Genomic DNA, 16,571 nt, shown 5'->3' with positions numbered 1-16,571 from the left:
GGACCTACCGGGAAAGCCAGTCTCGATGTCAGAGCCCTGCCACCTCCAGTCCTCCTCACTGGGCACAGGTGCAGTAGTGGGCTGGGCTGGCTGGCCCTGCTGCTCCACCTCAAAGCCTGCCGGGTGGTGGATCACACGTGGGAGGGGGTGCTTCCTTGGGAGAGCAGCCACTGAGCCTCTGGCCCAGTGCAGGCTGCACTTACAGGGGTAAGTGTACTTCTTTGCATTTGTTTCTTTCTGGTCTTGGTGTTGATCAGGTTCCTCACTGCCCTCTTTTTAATTCATGGTCTTGCACTTTATGGGAGGGCAGTGTGTTCTTAACTGTTTTAATCAGGAATCCTTCATTTGTCCCAGCAAGAGAACACTTCATCGAGTCCATCCGTCCCACGGTCTCTGCTCTGCTTTCCCCACGTTTTGCCTCCTTCCACAATTCTTCTTGGTTTTCCTCATCCTCTTCCATGGGGTACGGGGCGGGGGGAGGGGGGACCTCCAGGAAATCCTCAGGTGGCACTGGCCTAAAAGGGGCTCTTCCCCATATCAGGAAGGGTGCAGGGCAGAGAAGGAAGTAACCACCAATCACCTTGCTGTATACTAAGAAAGATTTATTTCCAGACATGATGGAGCAAGCTTTTAATGCCAGCCCTCAGGAGGCAGAGTCAGGTGGGTCTCTGTGATCCTAGGGCCAACCTGGTCTACAGAGTGAGTTCCATGAAAGCCAGGGCTACATTGGGAGACTCTATTTTAAAGCAAACAAATAAAGGAAGGAAGGAAGGAGGGAGAGAGGGAGGAAGGGAGGGAGGGAGGGAGGGAGGAATGCACAAAACATACTAATAACACAAATCAGCAGAGATGGCTCAATAATTGGGAGCACATGCTACTCTTGATGAGGAGGACCCAAATTCAGTTCCCAGATCCCATGTCAGGTGACTCTGAGCCACCTACAACTTCAGCTCTGGGTTATATGACATCCTCTTCTGGCCTGCACTGGCACCTGCCATCATGTGAACATAGCTACACATGCACATCCTCAGACACACGCACAATTAAAAAACAAATATTTCTAAAATACAGCAAGTCAGTTAAAATGATTTTTAAAAAGACATGTGAAGCAGAACCAACAACAAGCTTCAGACAAATATAGCAGGCCCTCCATGTTCATGGCTCTTCCACCCATAGATTCACTTAATCATAGATCAATAACTTTTGGGAGTCTTGTATCTATAGTAAATGTAGACAAACCTTTTTGTCAGTATTCCCTTACCAATACAGTATAACAACTATTCACAGAACTTTTACATTGTATGAGATAGCATAACTAATCTAGAAATAATTTGAAATATAAGCTGTGCATATATTATATGCAAATATCAGACTATGAGTTGAGCAACCACAGATTATGATGTCCATGGAACCAACTCCCCATATGTAGTGAGGATACATTTAGAATATTTTATGCCATGAGTCAAATTTGGCTTTAAAGCTAACAGCCAATACTGGTTAGTACTGGTTTGTACTGGTTAGTTTTTATCAGTTTGACATAAACTAGAGTCGCCCAGAAAGAGGTGAATTTAATTGAGTAATTGCCTCCAGCAGGTTGGGCTGAAGGCATGTCTGTGGGACATTTTCTTGATTATTAATAATTGATGGGGAAGGGCCACACCCCTAGAGGGCTGTGTCATTCCTGTGCAGGTGGTCCTGGGTTGTAGAAGAAAGCAGGCAAGCAAGTCATGGGAGCAAGCCAGTTAAACAGTGGTCCTCCATGATCTCTGCCCTGAGTCCCTGTTATGGTCTCCCTGGATGACAGACTGCAAGTGGCAAGTCAAATCAACTGCCCCCCAAGTAGGTTTTGGCCAGTGTTTCATCACAGCAACAGAGAGGCAATTAAGGATAGAAGTCTTCTTGTTTATAAACTCTAAGAGGGCATTGGTTAAAAACAACCCAAATCTACAGAAACCGCAAACGCAAGGTGAGATTTCTCCAAGGACGGCTGCTGCCCAGGATACTGTGAGGTGGGTGGCTGTAGTTATGTATGGGATTTTAGTAGCCTTGGTACAAATGTCTATAAGATTGCTTACTATAGCATGGTTGGTAACATATTAAAACCTGGCAAACAATAATTCTATAGGAGTGAAGACAATGTCAGCTGAATGCCCCCTCTAGATATAGAACTCACTGCTGACTTGCTTAATTCTAAGATCTATTTTACTGTGTTTTTGTAAGGCCTTGATTAATGCTCAGAAAACAAGTACTGGTTTCTCAGTCGAACTATCAAGCATTCAATAAGTGCTGTGCAGAATCTCTATAAAACGCGGCTCTATCGAAAGCAGGCTTGCAAGGGGTGAAAGACTTGGAGTGTCCCTGTTGTCGCTGAGAGGCTTGGCTAACGACTGAGGAGACTTTTATGGGCAGGGGTTTCTCAGATCTTGTGTTTTCAAGGAAAAATTCAGTGGAGACTTGCAGTTTAAGCAGTTTACTTAACAAAGCAAAAAAAAAAAAAAAGTTGCCAAGGAATGAGCTGTCCCAAAGAGAAGAGGAGTAGCGCAGTAGATTCTGCACACTAATTTTTTTTTAATTCTTATATTTATGAAGTGGGTGTCACACCAGTAGAGCAAGGTGAGTCTTCTTCCTTCCCAAATCACGGTGAATCAGATTGCCTTTTTGGGATACTTCTTCCCAGGATCCTCTAGAAAAAGCTTATAATAGAGGACAGAGCCACGGTGAAAATGGTACTATCATGAAATCTTCTTGGTCTTTTGAACATGCAAACCCTTCACTAGTGCACAGATGGGCAAATACCTCAGTGCCTTAGTTTTTGATGCAGTATGAACAACCCATCTGTGGCCCCAAGGACAGATGACCAAGAAGAGCACTCTGACTGTCAACAGACACAGATAAAACTGCACTTTTCTTGGTCCACATATCTGATTTCCTTTCAAGATTGCCCAAGGTCCCATGACTAATCTCACAACTGTCCGCTGGTTAAGACATTTTCCTGCCCCACAGTTAAGACATCTTGCTTTTCTATTTATTTATTTATTTATTTATTTATTTATTTATTTATTTATTTATTTATGTATACAATATTCCGTCTGTGTGTATGCCTGCCGGCCAGAAGAGGGCACCAGATCTCATTACAGATGGTTGTGAGCCACCATGTGGTTTCTGGGAATTGAACTCAGGACCTTTGGAAGAGCAGGCAATGCTCTTAACCACTGAGCCATCTCTCCAGCCTCTTTTCTTTCTTTTTTTTTTTTTTTACATTGAGACTTTATCATTAAAGCTGGAAGCGGATGTGGCAATTGTATAACTTGGTCTACTTGTGGGACTCCTAGCAGTGGGAGCGTGGCCTGTCCCTGACGCTTTGGCAGGTTTTTGGGAACCTATTCCTCATACTGGGTTGCTTTACCAAGCCTTAACACGAGGGGAGAAGCTTAGTCCTACCTCAAGTTGATATGCGATACTTTGTTGACACCCATGGGAGGCCTGCCCATTGTAACTTAAAAAAAAAAAAAAAAAGCCTACAAGAGAAGTCATGCCATACAAACACTGGAGGTTTGTTGGAAGAGGAGAGAGAAGGGGACAGAGAGTGAGGCAGAGAGTAGCAGAAGAGAGAGAGGGGATGGGGTGGAGAAGAGAGAGACGGGAGGTGGGTAAGCCCACCTTTTTTTTTTTTTTTTTTAGATTTATTTATTTATGTACATAGTGTTCTGTCTGTCTGCTTGCTGGCCAGAAGAGGGCACCAGACCCCATTGCAGATGGTTGTTGTGAGCCACCATGTGCTTGCTGGGAATTGAACTCAGAACCTCTGGAAGAGCAGTCAGTGCTCTTAACCTCTGAGCTATCTCTGCAGCCCCGGTAGGGCCACCTTTTAAAAAGAAACAGCGAATATGCCCAGGAGGTGCTCTTACTAGCTAAAGCTGAGGACTTATCCTGTCAGGACCCTAAAGGCAGGCCAGTACAGATGCCCAAATACTAACACGTCTCCTCTCTGGATAGAAACAGAGGAATGGGTAGGGAGGCGGGGTGGGAGGAGAGAACAGAAGGGAAACTGTGGTCAGGATGTAAAATGAATGAATAAATTTAACTAATAAAACATATTTTAAAGAAAAAAGTTGGGAGCAGAATTTTACAAGAGCTTGTCCAACTGTATAAGGAGAATCAGAACCTGGACTATCTTCCAGGACACAATTATCTCCGTGCTACCGCTCCTGACTATCTTCCTCTCAGCAACTCCATCACTGCGCCCAGAAGAGAGAAATACAGCTCCAAAGATAACCCCTTGACTAATAGACAGGAATCTTCCAAAGAGGCTCAAAAAGACTCCAATCTAGCATCACTAGTATCTTTGGAGCACATAGGGCATGGGCTCGAGAAAGAAAAAGAAAGCACAATGAGAAAGGGGAAACCCTGCATTTCGTTCTATTATCAAAGAGCAAGTAGCTTCAGAGACGATGGAGGCAGCGCCGTGGCCATTCTCAACAAAGTGAAGCTTGCGAGCCCTCCAGAACCTTCTGGGAAAGCAGAGCCTGCCTGGCTCTCAGAACCACAGCCGCACACACAGCTTTCCTCACCGGCGGAAGCCCTCGGAGCCCAGCGAGCCGGACCGCTAGGTGTCACTCGAGGCCCGGCCCCAGGGAGCCCTAGTCGTTCCGGGTTGCCCGTGGCTCCGCTCTAGCCGCCAAGCTTCCGCCTCTCGCCTGCTCTCCGGAGCTGGTGGCGGGCGTGGGGCGGGCTTTCCGGGACGCGCGCGAGCAAGGTCAGACGCAGGTAAGGCGCGCGGACTGTTGGGGTCGCAGCCGAGGGCGGCGGCGGTGTAGGGCGATCCAGGTCGCTCGCCTGGTGCCGTTGCCAGGATCCAGACGAGTCCGTTAGGGGCCCCGCCCGGACGTCCCACGTGTACCCCACAAACACCCTGGCTTTTCCCTGCGTCCTGTGGGGAATTGAACCAACCAAGAATGCACTTCCTCTCCCCCAGTTAGCCCGCCCTCAACACTGTGGTTTTGTGTGGGAGGTGCAGACTGTGTTTGTTGCTAGTTTTTATAAATGCATTTAAAATGATACTTGGGAAAATGTATGACACCGCTCCAGCTCCATCACCTGACCGAATCAGACAGTGGAGAATATGAGTGGTCCATAATGAACGGGATAAAGTTAATATCTGTTCAGTGGCGTTCTTGCCCTGTGACCTAGTAAAATAGTTGGCACCAATTTTTAAATGCTCGTTCTGATTAGGTTGCTTCTCAGTAAGAGCACGTGTGCATTCCTTGGGTCGTGATTGGGCAGGCACCCTGCCTTCAGTTTTGCATCAATCTCCCAGTCCAGGGAGACCATATGACTGTCTTCATTTACTTGGGGAGAGTATAGTGGCAGATAAGGACGACAACGACCACATGACCTTTTATTTAAAGGCATAGAAAGGATCCTAGCTACCTTTCAACATCAAGTTCGGTACACTGTGTACTCTGCTTTGAGGAACTGAAGGAAGCTTCTTCCCAGGAAAATGCATGATGTACATCTCATACAAGTGGTTTACAAATTCAGATACGGCACACTTCATCTTCACCTTTCATAAAGGAAAAGCAAACCTAATCCAAAGCCAGTTACTGAACTAGAATTGATTTTTTTTATTTTTTATTTTTTTTTTTTTTTATTTTTCGAGACAGGGTTTCTCTGTGGCTTTGGAGCCTGTTCTGGAACTAGCTCTTGTAAACCAGGCTGGTCTCGAACTCACAGAGATCCGCCTGCCTCTGCCTCCCGAGTGCTGGGATTAAAGGCGTGCGCCACCACCGCCCTAGAATTGATCTTTTAAATCAAATCTAGAAGCTGGAGAAATGGACCTATGGGTGGGACCTATGGCTTACCGTGCAAGCATGGGTACTTGAATTGTACCCCCAGTACCCACGTTTAATAAAAGCACAGCAACAAAACAAAAGCGCTGGAATCTCAGGGACATTTGCTTGGGAGGCTGAGCCTGAACTCACTCCTCAGCCAGTCTCGCCCAATCCATGAGCTTTAGCTACGATGAAAGACCGTGTCTCCAAAAATAAGGTAGAGAACAAATGGGAACCACTGACCTGCACACACTGTAAATAAATGAAACAAATCAGACCCATCAGAAAGATGTCTTTTTATAAAACTTGTCTTTTTATATCAAAGAAAAAAGATACAGGAATTTTGAATTTTCAGATGTGGGCTTAATGTGTTTTCCTTGACATATTTAAGTAATTGGTTTTGTTTCTCGTTTTTAACAATCATCTCCGTAACTGTATTTTTATTTCGTTCACATTTAAAGAAGCATGACATTTCAAGGGGACTAATTGGGGAGCTGGAGAGATAGATCAGCAGTTAATAGTGCGTATTGCTCTAGCAGAGGACCCAAGTTGAGTTCCTAGTCCCTGTGTCAGGTGACTCACAACTACCAATAACACCGGTCTAGAGCAGCATTTCTTACGTGACCTTGAGGGGTCACGTATCAAAAACTTACATACGATTCATAACAGTAGCAAAACTACAGTTATGAAATAGCAACTCAATTTTAGGTTGGGGTCAGCACAACATGAAGAACTGTGTTCAAGGGTCGAAGCACTAGGAAGGATAAGAACCACTGCTCTGGGGGATCCAACACCGTCTTGCCTCCTCAGGCCCTGCGCTCACATGCACATACACAGATCCACCCACATAAATTTTTAGAAATTAAAATTTTTCACACTATTACGTAACTCCTAGGATAATTGTATATGAATTAAAATCTAATTGACATGTAAATTATTTGACTTGATGTCATTTTTAAAAGTCATATTCTTCCATAAAATTGAAATCCTTTAAGAAAGCGTGCTAAGATCTTGAAAAGTCCTAATTTTTTTATTTTATTTTACGTGTGTGTGTGTGTGTGTGTGTGTGTGTGTGTGTGTGTGTGTGTGCACGCACAGGCATGCCAAGATGAGAATGTATCTTGGGGGACTCAGTTCTCTCCTTCCACCATGTGCGCTCCGGGGATCACACTCAGAGCGCAGGCCTGGTGGCAAGCACCTGAAGCTGCTAAGCCATCTCTCGGGCCTTATTTTTTCTTTCTTTCTTTTTTATTTAAAGTTAGAGATGGGGGGGGGGGGGAAGGACAGCAATGTGTCAGTCTTAGGACTAGTAGCTACAGAAAACAATATTGGTTAGCTGTGTTTTTGTTTTGAGATGAGGTCTCCCCACGTAGCCCTGGCTGGCCGAAAGCTTTTCTTAGAACAGGCTGGCCTTGAACTCACAGAGATTCGCCTGCCTGTGCTTCCAGTGCTAGGCTTCAAGGCCACACCTGGCCTGTGCTGGTTTATTTGTGTGTTTGTCTGTGCTTTAGGTTTCTCAGACTGTGAGATAGCTCAAAAGATAAAGACACTGCAGTCAAATCCAATGACCTGAGTTCAATATCAGAGGCCCATATGGCAGAATTACCATAAATTATCCTCTTACCGCCACATGTGTATTGTAGCATACGTGTGCCCACATACTTGCATACAACACGGCACAAAATAAATGAGTGCAATTTTTAAAGCGTTTTTTTTAAAAGCACATCCTTTATTCTTAAACTTTTTTTTTTTAACCAAGTTCCTCTGTCATTTACTAGGATGTGTGTCTGTGTTATGGACGGAAACTAGAGTCATGGTGCTGGAAGTGGGGTTGAGTCAGGGTCTCGGGTCTGAAGAGGTTTATTCTCTTTCTTTGTCATAAAGACTTTGTCACTTCACGACATGAGTTTTGTGGTCTGTGTTGCCATGGATTCTAATGTGATCTTATTACTGGTCGTATATCCCACCTGTCTACTACATTGCAAAGTGAGTATGGAATTACCTTAGCATCCTGTGACGGCTTTGACTGTTTCTAGAGAGCCCTTTCCTCTCTTTCCTACCTGTTGCGTTACCAAGGTGCTGGTTGCCCCACCCCCCTCATCAGGCTTTGTAAATGAAGGTATCATTTCAGGTAACCAGCACACACAGCTACGCCTGAAATTTTATCAGGCGTAACTGTGTGTGTTTGTGCACTCTCTCAAGGGAAGACTAGAAATCAACAGATGTGTCTGTGTGAACACACGAATGCCAGGCTTTTGAAGAGGTGTAGAGTTGTTCCTTTTTTGAGTCACCATTTACTGAGTATCGCTGCCCTACTTCTCACAATACTGCTGCAACCTTTCTTTTCAGAGAAAAGGGAAAGTCAAATTTAGACAGGCAAAGTTCAGAATAGACAGAATGGCAGAGCCAGGATGCAAAGCCAGGTCTCTTACTGTAGCCTCTATTTAAAAATAAAGTGACTGGAAATTCAAGATGTATTTTCCTTTAAATGCTAGTAGCAAAGTGATAGTTCCCAGCCTGCCTTAAAGTATCTCTGTAAATCTTCCGCAATTACAATGGAAATCTATTCTTATATTATACTAGTAATTAAGCAAAAGAGTGCAAAAGCAATTTGTTTGTTTCAGACTTGTGTTTGGAAAAAGATTCAAGGTTTTCAAAAAGGAAAGCATGCATAGAAACATGGCTGCTTCTGAAGACTTCTGGATATCTGCAAAGCCCTGGAGGGTTGTGATTGTTTTCTACTTAGATATTAAACTGGTCGTGACATTTTTTTCCCCTGATAAAAATGAAACCCTCATTCTAATAGAACCAGCCCAAGCCCATCTGCAGCCACACAGCCAAGCAAGAGATGGCAGAGAAATGTGTAGAAAAGGAGGAGCAAGGAAAGCTAAGTTAGCCCAGATCCCGTGATGAGGCTTCCAGTCTGACTCTTCTGCCCTTGCTAGCCTTTGGGTGGCACTGCTGGCCCGAGATCATCCAGTTGGCATTCAAGGCGGTAAATGGTTTGAGGCTGACATTCTACAGTTGGATTCAGGTCAACCTCTGTTCTGTTTCTATTGAAACAGCAGTAAAACTTTCTTCAAGCAAACTGAGTTTATTTCTTGCGAGCACTATTTTGAAGTTTTATCAGGTGTCCTACACCTAGCCTTGTCTTTCAGCAGGTGTGTGGGACCTCATCTCCGCAGGTGGCAGGCGGTTTTATTGGCGTTCTTTCTTCCTCCCACACTCTCCTGGCATTTTTATTTTTGAAGTATTGGTTTGATGGAACCAGACTTTGCAAGGGTATTGTGCAAAACTCTGAAGAGCTGTTTTATTTTAGCACCCTTCTCCTTAGGAGGTTTTGGTACTATTCTCACGTCAGTTTTTTTCAAGATAGACTTATGCCGTTTTTATGTTTAAAAACCAGCTCCTTTTTCTCTCAGCCAGACTATCCCACAAATAGTCATTTAGCCAGCAAGAATTCTCATCTTGACATGAAAATTTCACATAAATTAGTGTATTCTGCAAACAGTAGCCCATCTATCTGACCTGGGATGAGATGGCATAGTTATTCTACCAGAAGCATTCTTTTTATTGTTGGTGATAAATATTTTTTCACTTTTTCTTATGTCTGTGTCTGTGTGACTCCATGCCATTTGAGTATTGTGCCCACAGAGGCCAAAAGAAGGCATCAGACCTCATGGAGCTGGAGTTAGTTCCAGGCAGTTGTGAGCAGTCCAGCATGGGCGCCATGAACTGAGCGTCCTCTGGAAGAGCAGCAAGTGCTCTTCACTGCAGGCTGTCCCTCCAGCCCCCAGAAGCATTCTTAATTTTTTTTTTGTTTTTTTTTTTTTTTTTTTTTTTTTTTTTTTTTGTTTTTTCGAGACAGGGTTTCTCTGTGGCTTTGGAGCCTGTCCTGGAACTAGCTCTTGTAGACTGGTCTCGAACTCACAGAGATCCGCCTGCCTCTGCCTCCCGAGTGCTGGGATTAAAGGCGTGCGCCACCACCGCCTGGCAGCATTCTTGATTTTTACATGTCCATTGTATGGGGTATTTTTTCTGTCTATTAGCTATAATTTTTAATGCCCTAGTTATCATTCTTACGTCTGTTTCTACATTCTGTACCTCTGAAGGAAAAGGTGCTGTTGAGTTAGTCTGCATTACGGCTGATGAATAGCATCATAATTCCTAGGTGACTTTTGTTCGGGGATAACAGATCTTTTAAGCTGATGATCCTTATTTGAGCTGTTGAGTTTTGTTTCTATAGAACTACTGTCTGTTTTTCCCAAATGGCTTTCAGTTGCTAGGCAGAATTCAATCCAGTAACCTAGAGGCCAAATGACCTCATAACTCATTAGAGTTCTCGGAGCCATCTGGTGCCCTTGAGGAGAGCAGTGTTCAAAGGGCTGATAATAAAGACAACAGCATAATTACTTCTCTGCCATGATTACACCTTTAGATGGCAAGCAGTCAGCATATTTATCTGCAGATTGCCTGGGTGGTTGTCTTCTGAAGGTATAATAACGATGCTATAGCAGAATAACTTGTTTTCCTGTCCCCTTCACCCAGCTTGCAAATAAGTAAACTTGACGACAAGCAAATAGCCTATTGAATCACAAATTGTAAGAAAGGCAATGCACCAAAGCAACATAGTATATAAACACAAAATATAAAAACCACAGGTGTGAGGAAAGAAGGAGCTACACAGTGGATATGTCTCAACTCCAGGGCAGATCTTGCCAAAGGAACACGGTAATTCATGGGTGGCTTGCTGTGTTTCATTTTCTACAATGTTTACTAGATAAGTGCAGAATTTCTCACGCTCGCCTATTAATCTCCTTTTCTCTAGGGAATCTTGTACCTCACGGCTTAAGAAATGGCTTCGCTTTCAGAATATGCACTGCGTATGTCTCGTCTAAGTGCCCGGATCTTTGGTGAAGTGGCCAGGCCTACCGATTCAAAGTCCATGAAAGTGGTGAATATGTTCAGGGAGCAGCCCTTGGCCAAAAAGAAAGAGACTTACGACTGGTATCCAAATCACAACACGTATTTTGCACTCATGGGCACACTCCGTTTCCTTGGCCTCTACAGGTGAGGAGAGAGAAAAAGATAGGGCTTGTCAAGAGGCGGTGTTAGCAGAGCAGCAAAGGAAAACAATTAGCCTGTCTCTCCCTACAGTTCTGTGGCTCTTACGAGAGAGTCCGGGTACATCAAAAGGTACAGTGGGGGGGGGGGGGGGTAGGTGCTCTTTCAAAATTGCTTGTTGGAATTATGTCTAAAACATAGCCAGCATCAAATTGTACTGAGCTATAGAGAGATGTACAATTGCTCATTAATTAAGGGTGCTCTAAAAAGGATGGGGGTAGGGAGTAGGCCAAAACAAAGAGGAATAAAACGCACCAAGCACCACGCCTGCCAGAGCAGCCGGTACAGAGGAACAGAACCCTGCCCCACACCTGATCTGCCTCCTGCTGGGTTGGTGGGAGCCACCATTCTCTGCTGGTGGCAGTTTTATTGACATTCTTACTCCTCCTACTCACTTCTGGCATTTTGATTTGGGGTCCTTGGTATATTAATTTTGACTTTTATAAGCTATAGTTCACTTTTAATGGTAATTTATAAATCACATAACTCTTAATACTGTGTTTTGTTTGTTTGGTAGGTCTAAGAAGTGAGTACCTAGGACCCTTGTAGAAAAAAAAATAGTAATAATATACCAAGATGGTCATTTTTCTTTAAAAAAAAAATTAAGAAAATTTCCAAACTAATACATGCCCCTTTCAAAGAACTAAAGTAGTATATTTCATTAAACTGAATTGCATACCATCTTTAAAATATAACCTGTTTTAATTAGTCCTAACTACTAGCTTGGGACTGTTTGTTGTAATATAAAATAAATAGCACAGCGTGATACTCATTCCAGAGAGCTAAAGGTTGGTACTCATTTAGCCAACATATTTTTAAGTACTTTCCATGTACAGGTATTTAAGAAGAACGTTGGATCAGAAGTAAACAAAACAAATGGATATTCTAAGTTAATAAATTATTAGAGATTATAATGTATGGCCTACTTTTGAGTGTCTAGAATTGCTAGGGACTATCTCCTTTGCCATTAGTCTTGGCTCAGAAAATAAAACCTAATTTTATTATGACCCAGAATAAAATATCAGAAGCCAGATCCCATGGAATATTATAACCCCTAACAAAATCACATTCAACTATTTTAATATGTCTGTTTGATATTGTTCTTCATTTATTTGAAGAACAAAGACCTAGCTATTTTTGGGAACAAGGGAAAAAATGCTAAGTGCTTAGTTGTTCATTGAGAAGCAAAATTATTTTTATATGTTTAGTCAGTAGTTATGGTAAATGATGCCTCCAATGGCCATCTATAGCATCAGACAGGATGGATGTAGATATCCCTTCAATAAAGTCTGATATAAAAGCTTGCAGAAGAGGGAGGGAAATAAAATCAACCAAAACAGTTGATTCACTCAGTTAACAAGCTGCCGTGCCGCGGTAGCAGCCTTTGTAGTTTTCTTCTAGTGGTGGGCAGAAGCAGTGAGGGAACGAAGAGTGGAAAAATGATGTAATAAATAATATGATATGTTTTGTGACAATGTTGAACATGCTGCAGGCGGGTGAGGGGGGCAGAACTAGCCAAGCAGGATCCAGAGTGCTGACAGAGCCTGTGGTGATCTGGGGAATAGGTATGGTAACAGCCTTAAACAGAGCAGTCAGGGTCAGCCCCATAGAGGAGATTGAGGTTTAGACCGAGGCTCATGGGTAATGAGTGAACCTGGTGAGACCTGTAGAAGAGCTTGTGGGACCGAGGCAAGAGTGGGCGAGGCCTCTCTTACTGAGGCTGGAGTGTGCCTGTACTGGCCCAGGAAGAGTTTGGGCTAAGGGACCAACTGGGAGACAGGAGGCAGGTCACAGGGGTCTGTGAGTGCTCTGGTAAAGAACAGGACTTTTGTCCTGGACAACATGATCTGACATCTATTTTGGATGAATTGTTATGGTTATATTGAGAATTATTTGTCAGTCATAGCTAATCCCAGTGAGGTCTGTGCTGTATTGTCCATCATGTTCATGGAATGAGATATCAAATTCTATAAAACCAATCTTTAAAAAAATAGTTTGGTTGAGACCAGCAAAGCATCCCCTTTCTATATATTTAGCCCGTTTTATTAAATCCATTGAATCATGTATATTCAATCCGTAAACTGTCATTGCTGCCTGTTACAGATGAGGACACTATGGTGCAGTGAGAGAGCTGAGTCTTCATCCAAAGTTACAGAGCTCATGTCTGGTGGAGCTGTGTTTTAAAACCAGGTTCACCTGGGTCCCATGGCTTCTATGTGTTTACATGTTTAGGCATGTTTTGGGGCTATTTAGTCTTAGGATGTAGACATGTTACAGTTGTAGCCTTCTTCGCCTTCTGTGCTGCCCACATGTATAATTAATTAGTCCTGGCTCCTATGACTCCTAGAAGGCTTAACTTGATTTGCTTTCCATCTGCTTGAGCCTTTCCCAACAGCCTTTATGTGTGGGACATTCACTGCCGTGCAGAGCTGTTCTGGAACTGCCCATTTTTAGTAGATGCTAATTCCTAAGGCAATCAGGATCTCTGTGCAGCTACTGAATATTATTTTCAAGTTTTGTTTAGCTTTGTTTTTCAAGACAGGGTTTCTCTGTGTAGCTCTGGCTGTCCTGGAACTCACTCTGTAGACCAGGCTGGCCTCACAAAGATTTGCCCGCTATTGTCCAAATTTTACTCCTCTCAACGTTTAGTTTTTGTTTTTGTTTTTTTAAGGTTTTGGTTTTGAATTTTTTGTTTGTTTGTTTGGATACTGGGCATCTAACCCAAGATATTTATATATACCTATTTTATATAGGGAAATGTTGGGTGGTGTATCTCATAGTTACATAGGTTTACTTGGTCTCACCTGGAAGTTTACTACTCTTTGTAGTATTGTGTCTGTGAAGGAAGACTGACATCTGAATTCTTACAACCCAGCCAGTCTATATGTTGGATATACTTTCTGTTCGCCAAACTAAACACATGCCCTGAAAAGCCATGCTCAACAGCCTAAGAGAACAGCTCTAGATTGGCACTTCTCTAGTGTGATAAACATAGCTGGCTAATTTTTTTTGTTTTTTCTCTTTCCTCCTTTATCAAGAGATGAGCATCAGGATTTTAAGGATGAGCAAAGACGTCTAAAGAAGCTCCGTGGAAAGGTGAAACCAAAGAAAGGAGAAGGGAAAAGAGCTACAAAAAAGAAATAGTACCAGCTTGTCAAGAAAGAAAATTTCTTCCTCGATGACTAAGAAAGTGTATCTCGTTATCTTTTCATATATTAGAGGAACATGACCTTCCTCAGTAGACACCAACCCTGTGTTCACATCTACTTCAGTTAAACTGTAACTGGTTTTTTGAAGATATTCTTATCTTCAAAATTATACTTACTTTGGTTTTGTAATATGAAGTTTACCTAATTCTCTAACTAGTGTCTTGTGATTTGTTTAAGATGGGAATGAAATATTGTGACTTGTAAACAAGACTGCTTATTTGTTTCCCAACCACCTAGACCTGAACAATCACACAGAAACTATATTAACTACAACACTGTTTGGCAAATAGCTTAGGTATATTCCTAGCTAGCTCCTACATCTTAAATTAACCCATTTCTATTAATCTGTGTATCGCCATGAGGCTGTGACTTACCAGTAGGTTCTGATGTCCTTCTCCTTTGGCAGCTACGTGGCATCTCTTTGACACTGCCTATTCTCTATATATCTCTGTTCAGATTACCTGCCTGGCTTTACTCTGTTAAGCCATTAACTGAAACAGCTTTATTCATCAACCAATCAAAGCAGTATATATACAGAAGGACATCCCATGTCATCTCCCCTTTTCTGTCTAATTAAAAAGGAAGGTTTTAACTTTAACATAGTAAAATTACATATAACAGAAGTTTGACTATTATAAATGACTATTAATCTGTAATTTTTAATTATACATTACATTTTTAAATGAGCTGTATAAGCATAATACCTTAAACAAGAGTAGAAATATACATATAACAAAATTGACCTCAAATTTGTATCAATAAACCAAAATCCATACCAATGTGAAGTATTCATTTCTATATCATACCCCCCCCCCTTTTTGTTCTTTAGAAAGACTTTGCCTGGGCCATTAACCAGTTATAATCAACCCCCTTTAAGTGAAAACAAACACTTATAAACTATCATTTTGGGAATAGTTTTCTCTAAACTGCTTTCCTGCTGTTTGTTGGGAGAAGAATTTTTATGGTTCATTGAGACCTTTCAGGGGGATCTTGTTCCATCAAACCACATTAGCCTAGAAGGAATCTATAGGTCCTTGTTTTCTGTGGAAACAAAATCAGAACCTTTTTTCCAAAGTAACATATCCTTAGACTCAAATTTTGAAATCAAGATACCTTTATATTGGTTTAGTTTAGCAGCCCCCCAGAATCAAATGTCTCTCTGTACTTAGTTCATTCATAGTCAAAAAGTCAAAGAAAACACAATAATATGCATAATCCAGACTCTGCACTTTCCATCTTTATGTGGCTCATTTTTCTTCTTTAATCTATGTCTATGTTCTTTTATATTACTTTTACTGTCTCTTTAAAGACTTTGTTTTATTTTTTAAAATTATTTCTTTTTATAACTTTCTAATAATCTTTTTCTTCTCTCTCCCATGCCTACATACATTTTTTAAACACACTGTGACTCGTTCAGAGGTTTATTTTTGTCTGAATCTGTCTTTATTGCATATCTGTAATCATTTTCTGACAAGGAGCACCTTTCTTTTTTTAAATGCTAAGCAGACATGGCTAGGACCAACTCCATGACCCTGCTTGTTGACTCCACCCTGTCCAACATGGCAGAGCTAGCCATGTTCATCACCCCAGCTCCAGAGATGCAGTAGGTCTATGTTGCCGTTAAACACTAGTAGCACGCTGCTCACAAACCCCATTTAAGTGCAGGACCTCCCGAAACAGAGTTAGTGCTGCCAGCATGAATCAGGAAGCCATTTCTTAAAGAAGCTGTGCAGGTTTTGCTACTAATTCTGAGTCAGGAAGCCTTCTCTTAAAGGAGCCGCACCTCTGCTCGCCGCTGGAAAGCAGAGCAAATCTGAAAAAAATTGAAGCTACCAAAAAGTTGTGTTTAACTTTGTTCTTTTATAACTAGAATCCCTTCTCAAGCTCTCTCCGGTTTTATGTGAATGTAGTTGCCCCACTTTGGGCACCATTTGTAAAAGGAGACTGCTCATTCATTTCCTGACCACCCAGACCTGAACAGTCACACAGAAACTATATTAATTACAACTGTTTGGCCAATAGCCTTGGCTTATTCTTAGATAACTCTTAAATTAACCCATTTGTATTAATCTATGTATTGCCACGAGGCTGTGGCTTACTGGTAGATTCCGATGTCCTTGGGATGTTACATGGCATTTCTTTGAACTCTGCCTATTCTCTCTATATATCTCTACTCAGATTTCCTGCCTGGCTTTACCCTGCTAAGTCACTGGCTGAAACAGCTTTATTCATCAATCAAAGCAACACATATATAGAAGGACATCCTACATGAAGGATTGGAATAGGGGGAACCTTCTTAAATGAGTATCCTGCACTTTCTTAATTTATCTATTGCTTCCCCATCCAACCTTAACCTTTCCTCTCTCTGACCATTCAGCTTTTGTCTTTACCTTCAAGCATACTCTTT

The 16,571-nt window shown here is 42.2% G+C and overlaps 1 protein-coding gene across 2 annotated transcripts; it reads left to right on the top strand.

Annotated features, from left to right (window-relative positions):
- The first annotated feature begins 4,632 nt into the window (after positions 1-4,632).
- On the top strand, positions 4,633-14,317 carry Mrps33 (mitochondrial ribosomal protein S33). Of its 2 annotated transcripts, none has more exons than XM_038319515.2 (3): positions 4,633-4,767; positions 10,660-10,901; positions 13,994-14,317. In XM_038319515.2, exons 2-3 carry the CDS (start codon positions 10,687-10,689, stop codon positions 14,097-14,099), a joined length of 321 nt encoding a protein of 106 aa, XP_038175443.1. In that variant the 5' UTR covers positions 4,633-4,767; positions 10,660-10,686; the 3' UTR covers positions 14,100-14,317. The 2 variants fall into 2 exon arrangements, with proteins under 2 accessions (XP_038175443.1, XP_038175444.1); XM_038319516.2 differs by lacking the exon at positions 4,633-4,767 and adding an exon at positions 10,374-10,562.
- Positions 14,318-16,571: the final 2,254 nt, after the last annotated feature.

Source organism: Arvicola amphibius, chromosome 2 (genome assembly GCF_903992535.2).
Source record: "Arvicola amphibius chromosome 2, mArvAmp1.2, whole genome shotgun sequence".
NCBI classification, from domain to species: domain Eukaryota; kingdom Metazoa; phylum Chordata; class Mammalia; order Rodentia; family Cricetidae; genus Arvicola; species Arvicola amphibius.
This window is presented reverse-complemented; position numbering and strand designations above follow the sequence as displayed.

Coding starts and splice junctions, on each gene's coding strand:
- Mrps33 (XM_038319515.2), top strand. CDS start 10,687: ATGGCTTCGCTTTCAGAATATGCACTGCGTATGTCTCGTCTAAGTGCC. Junction 10,902..13,993: donor CGTTTCCTTGGCCTCTACAG/GTGAGGAGAGAG, acceptor TCCTTTATCAAG/AGATGAGCATCAGGATTTTA.